This window comes from Manis javanica, chromosome 7 (genome assembly GCF_040802235.1).
Source record: "Manis javanica isolate MJ-LG chromosome 7, MJ_LKY, whole genome shotgun sequence".
Taxonomy (NCBI): Eukaryota; Metazoa; Chordata; class Mammalia; order Pholidota; family Manidae; genus Manis; species Manis javanica.
In genome coordinates, this window is record NC_133162.1 from 126,047,731 (window position 1) to 126,067,611 (window position 19,881).

Here is a 19,881-nt window from a genome sequence, read left to right on the forward strand (position 1 = left end):
ACTGAGAACAGAGTGGGTGCGAAGGCTGTGTTCTAGCTTCTGTTTGTATCTGTTAAGGAATAAACACAGTCCTTGCCCTCAGCTCACAGATTCGACTTTAAATTGTTTAAACAGGCAGTATGACACTCCACAGAGGAACATCTTAATGCTCTTGTTATTCTATGATTTCTGACAAGATGATCACAGTTCTGAGACTGACATTGGGATTGCACATTGAAATAGATTTTGTCTTGTTTTAAAATCATCTCGCTGTTTTATTTAGGGTGATTTTTCTTAGACTTTATATACCATTGTAATCACTGTACAGAATTCTAGCACATAACATGAGGACATTGTGCCTCTCCCCAAAGATTTTATGTATTAAAGGAGAAATCCAAGAAGTGAAAATAAGTTTTATAATTAATTTAAATTCTGAGTGTTTTAAAAGGAAGAATCTATGGCATTGTGAAACTTAGATGTTGAATGATAGAAAAATAAGGATGTTTAGGTGACATCCGGCCATTGGTCTTCTAAGTCTAACGTCATATACTCACATTTTTTTTTTTAAATGAACATTATAGGAAGTTCTCACCCATTAGATAATTTCAGTTGTAACCTAGACGCTGGTCTTTTCTCTTTCCTCAAAAGTATATAATTTTTAAAGGAATGACAGCTAAAATGACTTCACACAAGTATATAGTAAGTTGAAGTTTCTCCAGGTCACAATTTGAATAATAAATGTAAGCTCTTTCTTTGACTTGCTAGTTAGGGAGGAAAGCAGGAACTGGGAAAAATAAAATTCCAGGAGATATCTGATAGCCTCTCCCACTTCACTGGAGACCGCTGATGTGGAAATGTGATTGTCCTGAAACCAGCTGAGCTCCCCAAAATGGCACACAGAGTGTCTGGGTGGAGACCCCCAGGTCAGTGTTTTGCAGGCCTTGCGCTGGGGGATGTGTGTTCCAAGTGGCCCTGTGTGGGTTTGCTGTGGACTGGTGATGACCGGCGCGGCAGATCGGGGACAGCTTCTCCGCCACGGTGGGGCCCGAGCTGAGCAGGGGTTCAGGGAAACGGGGCCCCTGCAGGGTTCACTGAGGGACCATGGCCACACTCTGCTGGCGTGTCCCTGTTAATATTTTTCTTTGTCTTACTTCTAAGGCATGTAGTCTCTGCTAAATGACAAACCCTGAAGGCCAATTGACTTATTTGGAAAAGGAAATGTTTATGCTCACCAGGCACCTAGTTATTTATCATTTACTTTTGTCTACCACTTTTTACAGCACAGCACTTTGCATTGTTTCTTTTAAGCCTGACCAGAAATGTGTGTTTCCACAGTTCTCCTGCGGAGGCACACTGTGGCCTCCTTCCAGATTCCATGCTTGCCCTTCAGGAGAAACCCGAGTATTTTCAACAGGGTTCATTCAAGGAGCACTTTAAAAAAGAATTAGGCCCTCAGCCGTGTCCTTTTTACATGTGAAGACTTGTCTGTAAGATGTTTGAACCCTCATAAACGTCACTGTAGCTTGCTCCACATTCTGCCTAAGCTGTATCTCTCTAGTATCTCTTGGATTTGTTCTGCTGTGGAGGTTTTAGTGGGTTGGTTGGTTTGATTGCTGCTGCCCAAGGCTTCCCTTGCCCCAAGGGGAGAGGCCAGGCGCAGTGGGGGGAGGAGGACCCTTGCTGAGGGTCTGCAGACTCGGTTTCTGGCCCTGCTGTTAATTAGCTGTGTGACCCCTGGACGAGTCAGCCTCCCAGGACCTCTGTTTCTTCATCAAGAACACAGAGGCCTTGGAAAAATAAATAGAGGCCTGGATCAGATGATAAGAAGGGACATCCAGTGTGCTTATGCTTCTGGGAATGGCAGCATTTGGGACTCTTCATTCCTGTCAGTGGTCCCTGCCGAGCCTCTGCTTCCTGGGTGGGGCAGTTGTGGGGTGTCATACAGAAGGGAAGCTTTCCAGCTAATGAGGCAGGTGGGGGGGCCTCTTCTGCAGAGGAGTTTCTCCCGCCCTCTCCGCCTCTCCCTCCCTTCTACCTTCCTGTCCTTAGTGCGTCAAGGAGGGTGTGATGGGTAAACGCGGCCCACTCAGATTCCTTCCCGTTTGGAGTCGCCCAGCCATCCCGTCTGAGTTACTGGAGGGAAGGCAGAGCGAAAGGAGACTGACTAACGGATGAAATAATGGTCCTTTTGTCTTCTCTGGCTGTAAGGATGGTTTCATGTTTCATCCTAGGCCCGAGCCATTGTGTCGTTTTTATATGCTAAGTACAACCCTGCTTAAAAATACAGCTTATTTAAAGGATTCAGCTTGTAATGCCACAGGCCTATTCTACTCTTCTTCCCTCCCTGCAAACAAATTCATAACTATATGTAATAAAAATCCATTGTAGTGTGTGCTGGTTTGATTGGGTCACTGGACACCAGGGTGTAAATGTGTTCTCACTGTATTTATTTTGCAGATGCTTGTAAGGTATGTTTCAGTCTGATCGTCTTCCAAAATGTTTTCCTTGTGTTATGTAATCAGTAGAACCTGTAAAACATGCCTTTAACCTTGAAACTTCCTTCTTAACTATTATCTTTTGATTTTCTGTTTTCATGTTTTCTTTTGATGGACTGGGACTGGGAGACCTGCATTCCTATGCCAGACATCATACAGCAGCGTGCCCAGATTTAGCCGCATAACCTTAATTAGATGTGGAATGCTGAGAATGCACTGTTACAGCTTTTTTTTTTTTCACTTTTAAAACAAGACAATGAACTGATGACTTCTTTAAAAGTTATAAAACGCTCCTTGTGTCTTTAGCATTTAGTTCCTCTTCTTAGTTTATTCAAAGAAAATTAATGTAAAACTCAGTACCCTTGTATTATCCTAAGCAATCTGGTTTGAACGCAGTTACCTTTTGTGTCAATGTGCATATTATGTTCTAATTTATAACCCTTAATTCCTCCTCCCTCCTCTCCCTTTCTCTTTAGAAGCAAAAAAAGAACTGAAGATGTTAAAGGCCGTGCTGAAGAAGAGCCGAGAGGGCGGAAAGGGAAGCAAGAAGGAAACAGGTATGTGTGCAAGAATGAGTTGGGTTAACAGGCATGGTGGGCGCCGAGCAGCAAGACCTCACTCACTCCAGGCCGGCTGGGTGTCATTGGGTTGGAAATAGAAGCAATATGGGTTAGAGCACATATTATAGTAGAGGCTATGAGAAACCAAATATACTTCTGAGCTTTCTTATGGGACGTGACTTTGAAAATTGAGTTTGGGTTATGAACTAAATCCTTCCCCGGAAGACTGGTAAAGATCATAATTTTGACAGGTCATTCAGATCCAAAGTCAGGCAGAGTCACAGACATTGAGGGATAGCAGGTGTGTCCAGGAATTTGGTTGCAAGAAAGCCCTTTCCCTTTTGCTACGTGCAGTTGCATTTTATATGTTTGACCAACTGCTGGCCCCCTGGTCCTCATCTTTGGAGTATCATATTTTCCTCCTAACAGGTGTAGCCTCACTCAGTGCCAGACTGCTAGTTGTCATTATGATGAGAGCTACTTTTCTTGGCTTGGATTTCATTCCTGTTTGTAGAGTCCTGGTGTACTTGTGGTCACTGTGACTGCATTGCATTCCATGGGATAAACTCCTCGAAAGTTACTTGGGTGACTACTCAGTGGTCAGTTTCTCCTGCTAGAAAAACTATATATTGTCTACCTGTATCGCATAATAATTCAAAAGCATGGATTTCCCTGAAAAGTGTCATTTCACTTTGTAGACTCCTGTTAATCCAGAGTTGGGGAAGGGCTAGTATTCTGAGTCATGTGTATTGAATAACATTTCAGTTTTAATTTCTATTAAAATATAAATAAGGACACTCATTACTGAAACATCAGTGAGTTATAGTTAACTCTAATTTAGAAGATCTTGTAATACTTTATAATGGTATTATCATCTGTTTCTGTACTTGTGTAAGAGAATATGTGGACTTACAAACTTCTTGGTTATCTGGAAGCTAGACAAACTTTCTATTTATTAATTATTTCTGAAATCAAGTCTGCAAAATGGCAAGCTTACCTTAAATGTAGAGTCTTTGTTGTAAAGTTACTTTTAAGATTTCATTAGCAGCTTCTCATTAATGCCTGGATGAGCAGATATAAAGAAAAGAAGCAGCCAGTTTTAATGATAGAAACAGGAGACCACAGTTAGGTCTTGATCTTAAGAAATCAACTCCTAACTTTGAATAATTAGCATTGTTTATGTGGGGAATTTTCAGTTCACATAATTTCTATGCAGGGGGACATTCACCCTCTGCTGGGTCAAGGCCAAAACATTCTTCTCTTATTTCTCTGAAAGCTGTTTCTTTACAAAAAGTCTTGTTTTTTTCAATTTTGGCTCATCTGACATTCATCCTAGGAACATTGTTGCTTGCTAAGATGCCTTTGTAGTTTTCACTATAAAGTTAGATCCGAAGTTGTCTGTCCGTTGGAGCTGCCAACCCCTGGCCAGGGTCTCCAAGCCAGCACTCCCCGCTTAGTTGCAGTTCTTCCCAGCAGACCTACCAGCCTCTGACCAGTGCCAGACTCCTTGAAAGGAATAGCATGTTAATAATTTTCGGCCTCCTGCTTTCAGTCGGGCCAGACAGCGTAGTTTTGCATTTGAAACTTTTCCAGTTTAAGATTGTGTGATTTGGGGGTTATTTCCCCCTTTGGTCTTTAAGAGCAACTACTGTTTTTTTTCGGAATCACTTCTTCACAATAATTCCCACCCAACGGCTTTTCACTAATGCACACCAACTTAAAAAAGCAGTAGGGACATTTCTCGTAAAACATCTGTTATGGTATGTGCCTTTTCACTCCCAACTACAACCTGGTTGTGTTAGTTGGGGAACAAAGCAGATGGTATTTTAAATCTTGATGACATTATGTCACACTGTGACTGGGGAAAATACTTAGAATTTGATCATTCATATGTTGAGCACTGTGCCAACTCTCATTATATACATAAATCATAGCTAAGTCTCTCTGTAAATTAAAGCTGGCTAATCTACTGAGACTGCTTTGAAATGGGGTAATAATATCGCCTTCAATATGGAAAAATTTTGCTCTACTGTTTGCAATTAAAACCAATGTTTGTTGCAAAGATAAAAGGAAATTCATTTCTATATACTTGAGCTCACAATCATAGAAATGTAGGAAATATTTCTGTCTAAAATATTAAGCTCAACTTTTCATATCCTTTATGGACTATTTTTTAGTCTTGAACTACGCTTCTATATTGAACCCATTTTGAGAGTTTAGAAAATATAATCAGGTAAATTTAGTGTTCTTCAAAATAAAAAATATCCTTCAGAAGTACTGTAAAGTTGTTAAACCCTCAGCTTTTAACACTAAAAAAAAGTCACATATCTGTGTTAAACTATTGATAAAATTTCAGCAGGTATTGAAATATAAGTATGTATATATAAGGAATTTGAAATATGTGCCCTGAGTATCAAACTATAGAAAGCCATTGAGTGAACTCTAAGGAGAGCAAAATTCTTTTTTTCTGATTATGATTTTTTTTACTTAGAAAATGCTTATAGCTGAGCAAAAAGTGTTTTCTAGAGGCTGTAGAATCATGTTCGGAAATGCAACATTAAAAAGTTGAAAGTGTTTTTTGAGAAAGCACATTTACGTTGTCACCATTATTCTGTCAGTGCAAATGAGTACTGAATTTCTCTCAACCTTGAGTTAGGCCTATGGGAGCAAAAATCAATATTGAACCGTAATGTGGGGAGGAACACACAAGGGCATCTATTTTTTTTTCTCTCTGCTCTTGTTAGGACCTTGATCTAAAATAAGCAAATGTGGTGTTACCTTTCTTTATTTTGAAACTCTCTAGAGAGAAGAGACCTGTGTCTCTTTAAGTGATCTTTACTATCAAAAATCTTTTATATTGTTATTAGTAAACCTACTTAATTTAAAAATGAAATACTGTCCTCTAAGACTGAGTATTCTGAATCAAAATCTGGACCTAATAAGACTTTAGAGTGGATATAGGAAAGAGCAATATAGGAAATATCTTTTCTGTACAACCACAGTGTTTAGAAAAAAAATAAAAAGTCCTGTTCTATAATAGAAACAAAAACTTTAAATGTCAAACTAGGAAGAAATGTACTGCCTTACATGAAGAGAATAATAAAGCTTTACTGAAGAACTTAAAGGAAGACCTGAAAAATGGAAAGAAATACCATATTCCTGAATAGGTAGATTCATTATTTTAAACTGACTAGCTCTTACAAAATTATATACATTCCATTCAATCCCTGATGAAATTCAGCTATTTTCTTTTTAAAGACTTTTTTTAAGAGGATTTTTAGGTTCACAGCAAAGTCGAGGGGAAAGTATAGAGCTTTTCTATCTACCCTCTGCCTCCACTCATGCATAGCCTCCCCTATTATCAATGACCCCCACCAGACTGGGACACTTGTTGAACCCACACTGACACATAACCTCCCAAAGTCTATAGTTCACATTGTTTCACTCTTGGAATTGTACATTCTCTGGGTTTGGACAAATGTATAATATGTATCTACTATTACAGCATCATACACAATATTTTAACTGCCAAAAAAAAAATCTCATCAGTTTTTTTAAACACAAAATAACCAATGATTTAAAAAAAAATTCATTGGAAGAGAAAATGCTCAAGAATATCCAAGGAAAAATTGGAAGTCTGGGGCAGGTGCATCTGACTGACTGAGTCTGGTTCCTGCCTGGGTTCTAGCTATAGGAGAGGTTAGGCAAGTGTGTTTTGACTTGTTAGCTTCTATAGGGCAGGGTGGACTTCACCCCCGACCAAAGCTCGCCTTGTAGAGGACTCTTCTGTCAGAGACATCGAGCAGGTCCCGTCCACTCCAGAAGCTTAGCCGGGCACAGATACCTAGTACAGCTCATTGGAATAGCCACTGCTTCCACATAGTAAATGGCTGGGTTTTTGACCCTTTTCTTTTTACTTATCTCCGAGACATGAAATAATTTTATCTGACATCTGTGACACAATCAAAGCTCACAGTTGATAGTGGTTTTGATTTCCTTTTAACCCTGGAGATAGTGACATCATTCTGTAAGCATGAGACGGGCAAGGCCTGTCGCGCTCCTAGAGGGGGCTGATCCCTCTCCCTTCCTGGGCATCCCTTCTTCTGTCCTCAGCCAATCTTGGAACCATAGTCTTTTGCCCTGGCCCACTCTGTTTTGGTGTGGAAGTAGCTCTAAATTTAGGCAGGAGAGCAAAGTTTGGTGAACTTGTTTGTAATTGTAGTACTGCCCAATTAAAATATAGACTGATTAAGGAAGGGTTGCTTCATATGCCAAAATAATTGTTTATTAGTCTCTTCCTTTCATTTTAATTATTTGTGTTCTTTTTTCAGCAGGGGGTCTTAGTTTGAAGCACTTTATTTTAAAAAAGAAAACATTTAACCTTCACCTTCTCTTCTTTAAAACCCAGCGGGTTGGCTAACTACACTTGCAGTGGTGTTAATTAAGCTATTGCATAGTTTCTAAGCTTGAGTGTGTACTGAATTAATCTGTTAGCTTTGCATCTGATCCTCCGCTTTGACTTGTAGTAAAAGGAAGCTGTTTGCTTCCAAAGTTTAAAAGCCATTGATGTGATTGTTAAATGTGGCATTTTAAGCCATTCCAGGCTGCAGTCTCGTTTTCAGTGGTACCTTCTAAAAATGCCCCAATACAAACGACGCTTTGTTTTGTCTGGAAAATATGAAGCTGCTTTTGATTATTCTGTGCTGCATTGCCCATTTTCTGTGGTTGTGGACTATTATTTAGGAATTTTGTGCACTGACCGTCTTGCTGAGCTTATGGGTATTTGGTATCTTGTTGTTAACTGACTCCAAAAATGTTTCCCAAATAAGAAAACAAGCAGAAATAATTGAGTCTAAAGGTTTTGTATTTCTCTTTACCAAGGCATTTAAACAAATTCTGCAAAATATTATTAGGATGTGATTTAAACATAGAAGGGGACCAGGCTGGTTTTTAGTAGAGCACGAATGCTGTTCCCACTGGATCGTTCCTTTACCAGTTTTTTTTTGTTGTTCCTTATACGGGCCACAAAGCCTAGAAAAAGCACAGGCTTTGAAATTGGAAGATACAGATTCAGATCCCAGCTCGGTCACCTCCCTGTTTGCTTAAATGTGGACAAATTTCTTAACCTCACTGAGCTCTCTTAAGCAATGTTAAATAAGAGAACCTTTATGCAAAAGTGTCTTGCTTAACATCTGGCTTCTGCTAGATACTCAGTAGAGCTTTGCTTTCTTGAGAAAGCTTTTGTGGTACCTTGAAGACCAAACAGAATCATTGTAAAACTGCATGATCAATTCCTGTTGAAGAGAAAGTGGGACTGATCTCAGGTTAAAGGAGTGATGTTCTGGAAGCTTCTTTCCATGACTTCTCATCTTCAAATACAGATTCTGCCATCAACCTCAGATAACTAAAATTTCTTCTGCCGTATTTCCCCTTTCTCCATGACAGTGACAAAACTGGGAAAGCTCTGAGTTGTCTGTTGTATGGTGGTATATACATTGAAAATGTTTTTTTTTTTTACCCTTCGCTTATATCAAATACTTGCATTTTATCCTTTCTCTTTGTGGAGTTGAACTGTTAAAGTTAAAAAAAAAAAAGGGCTTTTGCCTTGCTTAAAGAGATTTCAGGAGTCAGGAAGCAGCTTCAAGAGTGGATTTCTAAGTGCAGTTTATTATAAAGTTTCTGAAATGTTTCATTTCGACACATCCTTAATTAATGAAGGCCTTTTTATGTGGAAGGCTCCATCCCCCATCCTCTTTGTTGTAGCTTTCCCATATGTTTTAGGGACGTATAAAGGATGAAAGCGTTAGAGAAGGAAGCTAGAGGCAGGCGCCTGCGGGTGATGAACCAAGCTGATCCATCCCGAACAGCCTGTTTCCTGTGAGGGCTGTAATTAGAGAAGCTCTGGTCAGAGAAGAAGGTGAATTCAAGACACATCGTGCATCTTCCACTTCTTACGGCCACTAAGACCTCCAGCAAGTCACAGCCTATCTGAGTCATCATAAAATACGTGGCAAATTCTCACACAACAGCACTTACTTACTTGGCTCCCTTTTTGTGTGTATGTGTATAAATGCTCAGAGTCCATATTTTGGGGTCAAATCTAATTTCATAACTTGTCTCATTAAGGCTGCTTTTCTGTTGGAAAAAAAAGTCTTTCTATAGACTAATTTTCAAAGAGCTTTGCCACGTGTAGCTTCTTAATTCTCATTAAAAACTCCATATCTGAATTTTCATGTGACCTATTCGCATTTCCTAGAAGGGGCATTCCAAGGTTTTATTTCTATTCTACAAAAATGTAAAAAACTTGATTTCGTTTAATCTACTAGCAAATATAATTCCTGAGAGGGAAGCAGGCTACCAAAGATTTTGACCTGGATTGACTTTTTTTTTTTTTCTTGTGAGGGACAATTTAAACTTACTCGTCTTAAGGGGCTGAAGGCTTTGACCCTGCAGCTGCCCATCAGTTGATGGGTGGCCATCAGGGGTAACAAGCTGGGTAGCCCTAGCCCTGGCAGAGTATCACAACGAGGACCCTTTATTCACAACTGAAATCTCGTTATTAGTAGGGCAGCATCTGTTGTCTCCATACTCTTCCCCTGCACTCCTCTCCCCCACTTTGGTAGGAGGTTAGTTATAACACATTGGCAATTAAAGATGCCAGTGTGGACTCAGCGATTGTTGTCCTGTGTTCTCAGGGACCACTGCCATTATCACAGGGATGAAGATAAGACACGACCTGAGCAGCTGGTTCTAGTTCTGAACTCTTTTGGAGTTGTGTCAGAGTTGCCCATTGTTAAGGGAGTCTGGAAACATCAAACTGTTAGATGTGGTACATGACGACATTGTTTTCTTCTGAGACTGTGCCAGAGTACTCCGGATGATGCTGTCTCTGATACGGGACTGCTTTGGGCACTTGTCTGTAGTTTTTATAGATCATGGAACTGGCTACCTGCAGAGGCCAAGAGCCTGGATGCAAACTCCAGGTTAAGGATGGAAGAGAGCCCCCTGCACACCGATCCTGAGGATTGTACTTTTAGTTCAGCTCTCAGAATTGGACAATTTATATGTTAATACCTTGTATTTTCATGAGGGCCTGTTTGTCTCCCCCTGCCCCATCCTGAGCAAGTTTTCTACATAACTTTATATAGAAAACTTTCTAGGTACCAGGTGTTAAAAATATCTTGATTTTTGATGGTACATTTTCTTTGTTTATATGCTGCCAAAACAAAATGCCATACACTGTGGCTTTAACAATGGAAGTTTATTTCTTACGCTCCTGGAGGCTGGGAAGTCTGATCAGGCCACCAGCGGGTCGGGTTCTGGTGGAGGTTCTTTCTGGCTTGTAGTCAGTTTCCTTCTGCCTGTGACCTGAAATGGCAAAAGAGAGACAGCAAGCTCGCTGGTGCCCCTTCTCATAAGGCGCTGAGCCCATCCTGAGGGCCCTACCCTCATAACCTTGTTTAAACCTAATTATTTTCCAAAGGCCCATCTCCCAACATCATCCCAGGGCGGGGTTAGGGCTCCCACACACACATTTTCTGGGGACACAGTTCAGCCCCTAGCACTTTCATTGTTCTGATTATAAAAGTAATACCATATTTCATTGACTGCGAAACATTATTTATGACCGTGAAAGAAAAAAGTGCTGTCAGTCAAACTGACAATACATTATTAAGTTTGTTAGACTTGCTGAAAATTTCCTTTCTTTAGAGAATTATTTTTACATACCTCAGTCTTTTTCATAAAATAGAGGGAAAGTATAAATAAGGCATTTCTAATTTCTATTAGAACATGATTCTTCTGAATCATTTTGTTCACCTAGTAGTCAGGGTTCATTGGTCTCCATACCGCATCATCTTCTCCACCATGAAAAGCAGTGATGATGCAGCATTTTTTGAGCCCCTCATTTTCTCTGGGGCTTTTCTTCTAAGCTGCAGACATCCATTCTCAAGTTTGATACTGTCCATTCATGATTGCAAAAGGAAATTTTAATGGAAGACTATCAAATAAAATCCAGGGCTCTTTTTCCTTCCATAGGGGACCTTAAGTGGTTTGTTGACTGAAACCTGGATGGGCTAGTCATTCCACCAGATGCAATAATCCAAGTCTGCAGTCAGCGACTGTCATGCCACAACTATTGCCTGGTTGATTGTGATTTTAAGATACCATCAACTTTTATATACATTTTTGTTTGGGAAAAGCTGAAGTTAAAATTAATAGGGGTCTTTGAATCAATGTCCAATACATTTGCTAGAGAAAATTTAGAAAATACTGATAAAGAATATCCTGAGTTTTTTTCTTTATTCTTATATTTTGCTCTGCCCTTTTTAATGTCATTAGTCTTTGCCTGATACTTTTTGTACCAATATACCCTGATTTTGTTTGAGTGCATCTTCATTGTTTTCATGTTTTTCTCATTCATTTAAAAGAAATAACCTCTGGAAAATATGTATCTTTGTGCAAATCTGATGATTTTAGTAGAATGTTTCTAGGCAAGGAATTAAGGGTGAAATGAACTTTTCAGAAGCTTGGTACCTCTTGCCAGATTGTTTTCCAGAAGGATTGTATTGATCACCACCTGTAGGCAATGTGTGAGCATGCCTGCTTCCGTGACTCTTACTGGTGGTGGGTACTTGTGGATTTTAATCATCTTTGCCAATTTTATAGGTAAAACATGTAGTTGTTTTTTTGTTTGCATGTCTTTGAGATTGGTAGACCCCTTTAAATATCTAGTGCTCATTATTTCTTCAGAGGTTGTCTTTCTATGTTGTGCATTTGAGAGGCATGTGAATGTGAGATGCTCTTCAGTCTGTGTCTTCCCTTTTCCCAGTATGGCTCCTGGTGTGTAGTAGTGGCGTTACCTTATAAAGTCACTCATGGGGGACTTTTCACTGTGAATTTACTAGTAGTGAAACTGCCTGTGTTCCAAGGGTAGAGGTGTCTCTTGCATTATTAAAATGTCATGTTTGTCAAGAGGAACAAAAATAGCAGTAGACTGAGAGACACTGAGAAGGGACTAGTGTTTACCAAAGGCAGAGTTGGGGAGTGTGGTGTGTGGGGGCGGGGAGAAGGGGATTAAGGGGCACAATAATTGCAATCATAATAGAGGTTGGTCACGGGAACAGTAGTACAGCACAGAAAATACAGTTAATGATTCAGTAACATCTTACTGCATTGATGGACAGTGACCACGCTGGAGGGTGTGAGGACTTGATAATATGGGTAAATGTTGAACCACTGTGTTGTGTATTTGAAATCAACATAAGATTGTATATCAATGACACTTTAATAAAAAACTTCAAAAAAAAATCTATGGAAATTCAAATAAAAAATAGTCATGTTTGCCTAGAGGCTAGAGATCTAGTCTGATTGGTTTCTATTTAAGAAATTTATTTGATAGAGAAACTGAAATAAAAGCATAAAACCAACTTGAGAGTGATCAGGTCTTTCACTGTGCTTGATAGCATTCTGCTTCCATGCAGTCAGAAAGGCTAAGTGCTTCCTCTACCTGAGTGTGCCACGTGGCTTCTGCTGAGTCCCTAGTAGCAGGCAGGGATCGTTCCAGAAGCTAATAGTCTCCTTAATACATTGCTGAATTCTTACATGTAAAAACTTTATCCGCGGTTTATATTCTTAGATGATTATGTATAGGGCTTCTTTTTCAAGCTAAGATAAAGTAATGAAATTAGATGGTAGACCTAGAAAGATCTTAGAAATTGAGTTCAGTATCTTCCTATTTTGAGGAATATTCAGAAAAGAGGCCTTAGGCAACTGCCCAAGGTCAGATAGCTAAAGTAAAAATGGGATCAACCCGATGTTTAGTTATACTGTGTCTCTGGCTCCTCCATCTCTAGCATTGAGTGAATATAAAGGAAAACCTATCCCTGGCCGTAGATTTCCTTTATAATTTCTCTTTCTGGGGATATTTGATTTTTTTTCCCTTCTCTGAAAGTGTTTGTCCCTGCACCTGTAAAAGGATTATTTCTGAGATTCTTATATGTTCTTAATCTAGACTCAGTCACTGTGAGTAATAATTTCTATTTCCTGTACCTTAAAACCATTTCTTCTTGGTGTCTATGAGACTGTTATACATCCACCCAATTTTTTCTTTTTTTGTAAAGCCATACAAACATTGTAAATGTAATAGTTAAATATAGAACACAATTATAAAAAAAAGCTGTGAAGTGGTATTGAAATTAAATACAGTATCCCCTCTTTTTCTCTGCTTCCTTTTTTCTGCCCAAAGGCAGTTAAAGTTAACAGTTTCTCATTTGATCTTTCCAGATATTCTTTATGCCTGTATGTACATATGCACACATATACATATGGCTATAGATCCTTAAGAAAACCCACAAAGACTTTACAATGGTTTTACTTTGTAAATTTCTGTGTTGGCAACTTGGATTTTTAGACTTTTTTTCACATTAGCACATACTAATATATAAAAGCTTTTAAAAAGTTGCTCAGTATTGCATTTGGCACATACCCTATAATTTATTTCATTATTCCTCTATTGATGTATCTTTTTGTCCTCATTGTCATCAGTACTAGAATGAATATCCACTGCTCCTAAGAATACTTGTGAGAAAAATTGTTAGTTAACAAGTTTGTTCATTTCTGATTTTTCTAGATTTTGTCAAATTGCCCTTCCAAAAGGTGACAGTAAATGTTCAGTTCCACCTTCAATATATGAGGGTGCTTCTTAACTTAACGTGCTTACCAACATAAATGATAATCAGACGATTTCATCTTTGTCAGTATGACAGGCAAAAATTGTATCTTGTTTTAATTACGCAATTCTTTAGAGTGAATTCAAACACATTTTTATGTGTTTATTGGCTTTTGGAACCATACTGCCCGGATTTGTATCTTGGCTCCACAGTTAACCAGCTATGTGAACTTGAGCAAATTACTCAACCTTTCTGTGTCTCATGGTCACTTAGGATTAAATGTGTTAATTAATAAAGTGCTTAAATCCATGCTTGACACATAGTATATGTTATTTAAGTACTTGTCAAAAAGAAAGACTTGAATTTTTCACTGTCCTGCCTGTTCATTTGTCTGTTTTTCTGTTGAATTCAGTAACTGTTTTAATATTTTGGGAAGTGGTTAACCATTGATTGTTTACCAGCTAGAGGTCTGAGCAAGTCACACATGTTAGGTTTAATTTCGAATTATAAAACCTAAAAAGATTCATCTAAGTCGTCCTTCTTCTTTGGTAGGATTAAGTGAGGGATTTTGTCTTAATTCTGTAGTTCAGTGTTGAAAGAGAGGTTATAGATCATTATTTCAGGGAGGTCAGCTCTTTCTTTCCCTGCTTTGTGTGAGAGTTTTGATGCTGCTAATCTGATTAAACCCCTTAGGAGCTATAGCCTTAGTTCTAAGATCCTGAAGATTAGGGATTCTGGAGTTTTTCCCCCCTCCATCCATTAAATTGTTACCATGGTTATTGGACTTGCCAAAGGGTAGTTTAGATCCCTTCTGATTTATGGAAGCAACATTGTGAAGGGGAAGGAGTAAGCTCTCTGCTGGTTTGGCTTAAGGAAAGTCAGAGCTCCAGTTTGAAGATCCCTACTAGTTCTCTTTGAACAAGTTGTTTCATTTTTCTGAACCTCAGTTTGCTTGGCTGTAAAATGAAGGTAATAATCTCTATCTGTCATATAGTAATGATGATGGCCAAATGAAATGTGTTTGTTTTTTTTAAAACTTCAAATGTTAAGAATGTTACAGATCTGGGAAATCTGCTTTACCTTTAACACATGGTACCCTTGGTTTTGGGAAAATGCCCATGAAGTAAGGAAATAAAATACATGCATACAAATATTTTAATTTATTTCGGGAGTTGTGAGAGGTAAGATACCTCTTTTTCTTCCTCAAGGTATTAAAGAAACCAGAAAGTGAATTCCCTGGGAGAAAATATGACAGTACCAATAAAAGTTGTTCTTTGAGTATTTATTGTGTATCAGGGTCCTAAAGGCTTGTGAATAGTGACCTCACATAGTGAATAGCTTATTAGTAGGTTAAAGAACTGAAGAATGTGCATTTACTAAATGGCAGAGCCCAAATTTGAACCCGGTTTGTTTCTAAATCCTATGCTTTGGACAGTATAGCAGCCAGGTCATATAGATTCATTTCCATTTCTGCATCTGCAAACTAGGGAAGATAACAGTATCTGTCTCCTAGGATTGGTGGCTGTCCTGAGGATTCAGTGAGTGAAAATGCTTAGAATAGCACTGGACCATCTAAGCATTTTATAAATGCTTGCTCTTATTATAATTTATGGTAATTTCTCTACCATTCTGGCTCTTTGCTTTTCTGCTCCTTGGCCTTTTGCAGGGTCTAGTCAGTGGCAGTGTGTTAGATACTCTGGTTTCCTTCATTCTCCTCCCTGTGTGGCAGTGGCAGGCGCAGCCATGGCTGGTCCACCTGGTGTGGATGGAGGAGTGCTGTGGTGGCAGCCACGGCCTTGGTGGAGTGCTGGAAGCAGTCTGGGAGGGCATGTGCTGGCCAGGAGAGGGAAGGGGGAGGAGGAAGGGACTTAAAGCCTGAATGCAAGGCTCTGCCACCAAAACTCTCTCTAACTGGAAGAGAAGTGTGTGCCCGCAAAGGTGGGGTGTGCCGGGTGATCAGTATTCGCCGTGGCTTTGCAAAAATGGGCTCTGGGGCAGTCATTCAGCACAGCCATTCCTGAACCTGGCTGGTTCACTGGAGGCCCTTGTGACCCAAATTCCCTTGTGACCAGACCGAATGGATCACTCACCAGCGCTGGGGCCCAAGCACCTGTATTATTTTTTTTATTAAGGTATCATTGATATGCAATCTTATGCTCAGGTTTCACATGAGCAACATTGTGGTTACTACATTCTCCCTATTATCAAGTCCCCACCACATACCCCATTACAGTCACTGTCCATCAGCATAGAAGATGCTGTAGAATCACTACTTATCTTCTCTGTGCTATGCTGTCTTCCCCATGCCCCCCACCCCATGTTATGTGTGCTATTCATAATGCCCCTTATTCCCCTTATCCCTCCCTTACCGCCCATCCTCCCCAGTCCCTTTCCCTTTGGTAACTGTTAGTCCATTCTTGGGTTCTGTGAGTCTGCTGCTATTTTGTTCCTTCAGTATTTTTCTTTGTTCTTATACTCCACATATGAGTGAAATCATTTGGTTCTTGTCCTTTTCTACCTGGCTTATTTCACTGAGCATAATACCCTCTAGCTCCATTCATGTTGTTGAAAATAGTGGAATTTGTTTTCTTCTTATGGCTGAATAATATTCCATTGGCTATATGTGCCCCATCTTCTTTATCCATTCATCTACTTATGGACACTTAGGTTGCTTCCATTTCTTGGCTATTGTAAATAGTGATGCAGTAAACATGGGGGTGCATATGTCTTTTTGAATTTGTGATCCTGTGTTCTTAGTGTAAATTCCTAGGAGTGGAATTCCTGGGTCAAATGGTATTCCTATTTTTAGTTTTTTGAGGAACCTCCATACTGCTTTCCACAGTGGTTGAACTAATTTACATTCCCACCAGCAGTGTAGCAGGGTTTCCCTTTCTCCACAACCTCACCAGCATTATTTGTTGTTTGTCTTTTGGATGTTGGCCATCCTAACTGGTGTAAGGTGATATCACATTGTGGTTTTAATTTGCATTTCCCTGATACTTAGTGATGTGGAGCATCTTTTCATGTGCCTGTTGGCTGTCTGGATTTCTTCTTGGGAGAAGTGTCTGTTCATATCCTCCGCCCATTTTTTAATAGGGTTATTTGCCCTTTGGGTGTTGAGGCATGTGAGATCTTTGTATATTTTGGATGTTAACCCCTTGTCGGATCTGTCATTTACAAATATATTCTCCCATACCGTAGGATGCCTTTTTGTTCTATTGATGGTGTCCTTTGCTGTACAGAAGCTTTTCAGCTTGATGTACTTCCACTTGTTCATTATTGCTTTTGTTTCCCTTGTCCGGGGAGATACGTTCATGAAGAAGTCGCTCATGTTTATGTCCAAGAGATTTTTGCCTGTTTTTTTTCTAAGAGTTTTAAGGTTTCATGACTTACATTCAGGTCTTTGATCCATTTCGAGTTTACATTTTTTTTTTTTTTAGAGGGCATCTCTCATATTTATTGATCAAATGGTTGTTAACAACAATAAAATTCTGTATAGGGGGGTCAATGCTCAATGCACAATCATTAATCCATCTCAAGCCTAATTCTCGTCAGTCTCCAATCTTCTGAAGCATAACGAACAAGTTCTTACATGGTGAACGAATTCTTACATAGTGAATAAATTCTTACATGGTGAACAGTGCAAGGGCAGTCATCACAGAAACTTTCAGTTTTGATCATGCATTATGAACTATAAACAATCAGGTCAAATATGAATATTCATTTGATTTTTATACTTGATTTATATGTGGATCCCACATTTCTCCCTTTATTATTATTATTATTTTTATTTTTAATAAAATGCTGAAGTGGTAGGTAGATGCAAGATAAAGGTAGAAAACATAGTTTAGTGCTGTAAGAGGGCAAATGTAGATGATCAGGTGTGTGCCTATGGACTAAGTATTAATCCAAGCTAGACAAGGGCAGCAAAACATTCACGGATGCAGAAGATTTCTCTCAAAACAGGGGGGGTGAGGTTCTGAGCCTCACCTCTGTTGATCCCCAGTTTCTCACCTGATGGCCCCCCCTGCGACTGTGCCTGTCTTAGGTTGTTCCTCCCTTGAGGAATCTTACCCGTCTCTGGCTAACCAGTCATCTTCCGGGGCCATACAGGGAAATGTAAAGTTGGTAAGTGAGAGAGAAGCCATATTGTTTGAAAAGGTTAGCTTTTTACTTCTTTGCAGATTTATGCCCTGTGGCTTCTATGCCCAGCACTTGTCTCAAGGTATCTTTACCACCTGGAGGAATTATGATACTTGGTAAATTCGATATGAGGCACGAATTCTATTTAAGGGTTGTAATTAGGAAGGAAGAAGAAAAGCTATAGAGGTAGCATATGAAGGAAACATGGGAGGATTGATTATTTCTTTGACATATCTTCTTGTAGAGTACCTTAAGCATGTATAGGTTTTAAACTACTAACTAACTTGCGCTCACATATTAACATAATAGGAATACAGTGACATAAACTAAGCAAATCTATAATTACCATCCATCTCCAGTGAAGCCAAGAAAACCATTTAGGCACCCTAGGCATTTGTGAAAATTTGTCTATGATATGATGGATATTGTCCAACTGTACTTGAACAGTCTGAGAGAAATCAGACAAAGCAACCCATTTCTGGGATCTGTTCACATCCCATATGTTCTTTTAACTGTAGATAGTCTATAGTCATAAGATTTTGGAGTGCTACAACTTGCACCCCTCCCAATTCCTGATTGAGTTCCAACAGAACAGATCTGGTCAAATTTGTTGTCTCACTGTATGCACATGCCAGCCTAGACATCTCCCTCCTCATTCCAATGGCAAGTCCAGGAAATGGTGGGGTGGATGCAGCCACAACCGCAGCATCGTCCGGATCCCTGTGGAAGCTTTTTGGTGATCATCCCCCTGCACAAGTCCTCCAGAGAGTGCTGATGCTGGAAGCTCCTCCTCATATCGTATCTTAGTTCATTTTCTGGGTATCCAAGCTAGGCCTTGATCTTCTGTATAGAAACAAACAGACCCTTTGCCCACACTTTGACATGCCCTCTATACCACTGTGTAGAACTCATTGGAGGTCAGCACACAGGAACTGCTTTTTTTTTTCATTAACAGAAAGGAATATTATCAGAAAAGAGTACCTCCATAGTGATCATCTGACACCCTTTAAGTGATCAACATTAAGGATGTTTAAAGCATGCGTTGATCTTTGATTTACCAATAGTTTTATCCTATCAAGGAGTAATACCCCTTTTCTTTCTTTTTTTTCTATTTTTTAATTTTTTTTATCTTTTAATCTTTAATCTACACTTACATGAAGAATACTATGTTTACTATGCTCTCCCCTATATCAGGTCCCCCCTAACAACCACATTACGGTTACTGTCCATCAGCTTAGCAAAATGTTGTAGAATCACTACTTGACCTCTCTGTGTTGTACAGCCCACCCTCCCCTTTCTCCCTCCCCACCGTGCATGCTAATCTTAATACTGCCCTTCTTCCCCCACCCCTCCCTTATCCCTCCCTGCCCACCCATCCTCCCCAGTTCCTTTCCCTTTGGTACCTGTTAGTCCATTTTTGGGTTCTGTAATTCCGCTGCTGTTTTGTTCCTTCAGTTTTTCCTTTGTTCCTATACTCCTCAGCTGAGTGAAATCATTTGGTACTTCTCTTTCTCCTCTTGGCTTATTTCACTAAGCATAATACTCTCCAGCTCCCTCCATGTTGCTGCAAATGGTTGGGTTTTTCCATGTCTTATGACTGAGTAGTATTGCATTGTGTATATGTACCACATCTTCTTTATGCATTCATCTACCCATGGACATTTAGGTTGCCTCCAATTCTTGGCTATTGTAAATAGTGCTGTGATAAATATAGGGGTGCATCTGTCTTTCTCAAACTTGATTGCTGCATTCTTACGGTAAATTCCTAGGAGTGGAATTCCTGGGTCAAATGGTAGGTCTGTTTTGAGCATTTTGATGAACCTCCATATTGCTTTCCACAATGGTTGAACTAATTTACATTCCCACCAGCAGCGTAGGAGGGTTCCCCTTTTTGTCTACAGCCTCGCCAACATTTGTTGTTGTTTGTCTTTTGGATGGCAGCTATCCTTACTGGTGTGAGGTGATACCTCATTGTAGTTTTAATTTGCATTTCTCTGATAAATAGTGATGTGGAGCATCTTTTCATGTGTCTGT

General features: G+C 39.5%; 1 protein-coding gene across 9 annotated transcripts in view; it reads left to right on the plus strand.

The window, feature by feature from the left end:
* The window catches only part of TANC1 (tetratricopeptide repeat, ankyrin repeat and coiled-coil containing 1), a 215,019-nt gene that overhangs the window by 62,417 nt on the left and 132,721 nt on the right, over positions 1–19,881 (plus strand). For all 9 annotated transcript variants that reach the window (XM_017657923.3, XM_036995895.2, XM_017657924.3 and 6 more), the window contains one exon: positions 2,951–3,031. In XM_017657923.3, coding sequence (XP_017513412.1) covers positions 2,971–3,031 — 61 coding nt within the window. In that variant the 5' untranslated portion in view covers positions 2,951–2,970. The remainder of the gene's footprint in view (positions 1–2,950; positions 3,032–19,881) is intronic.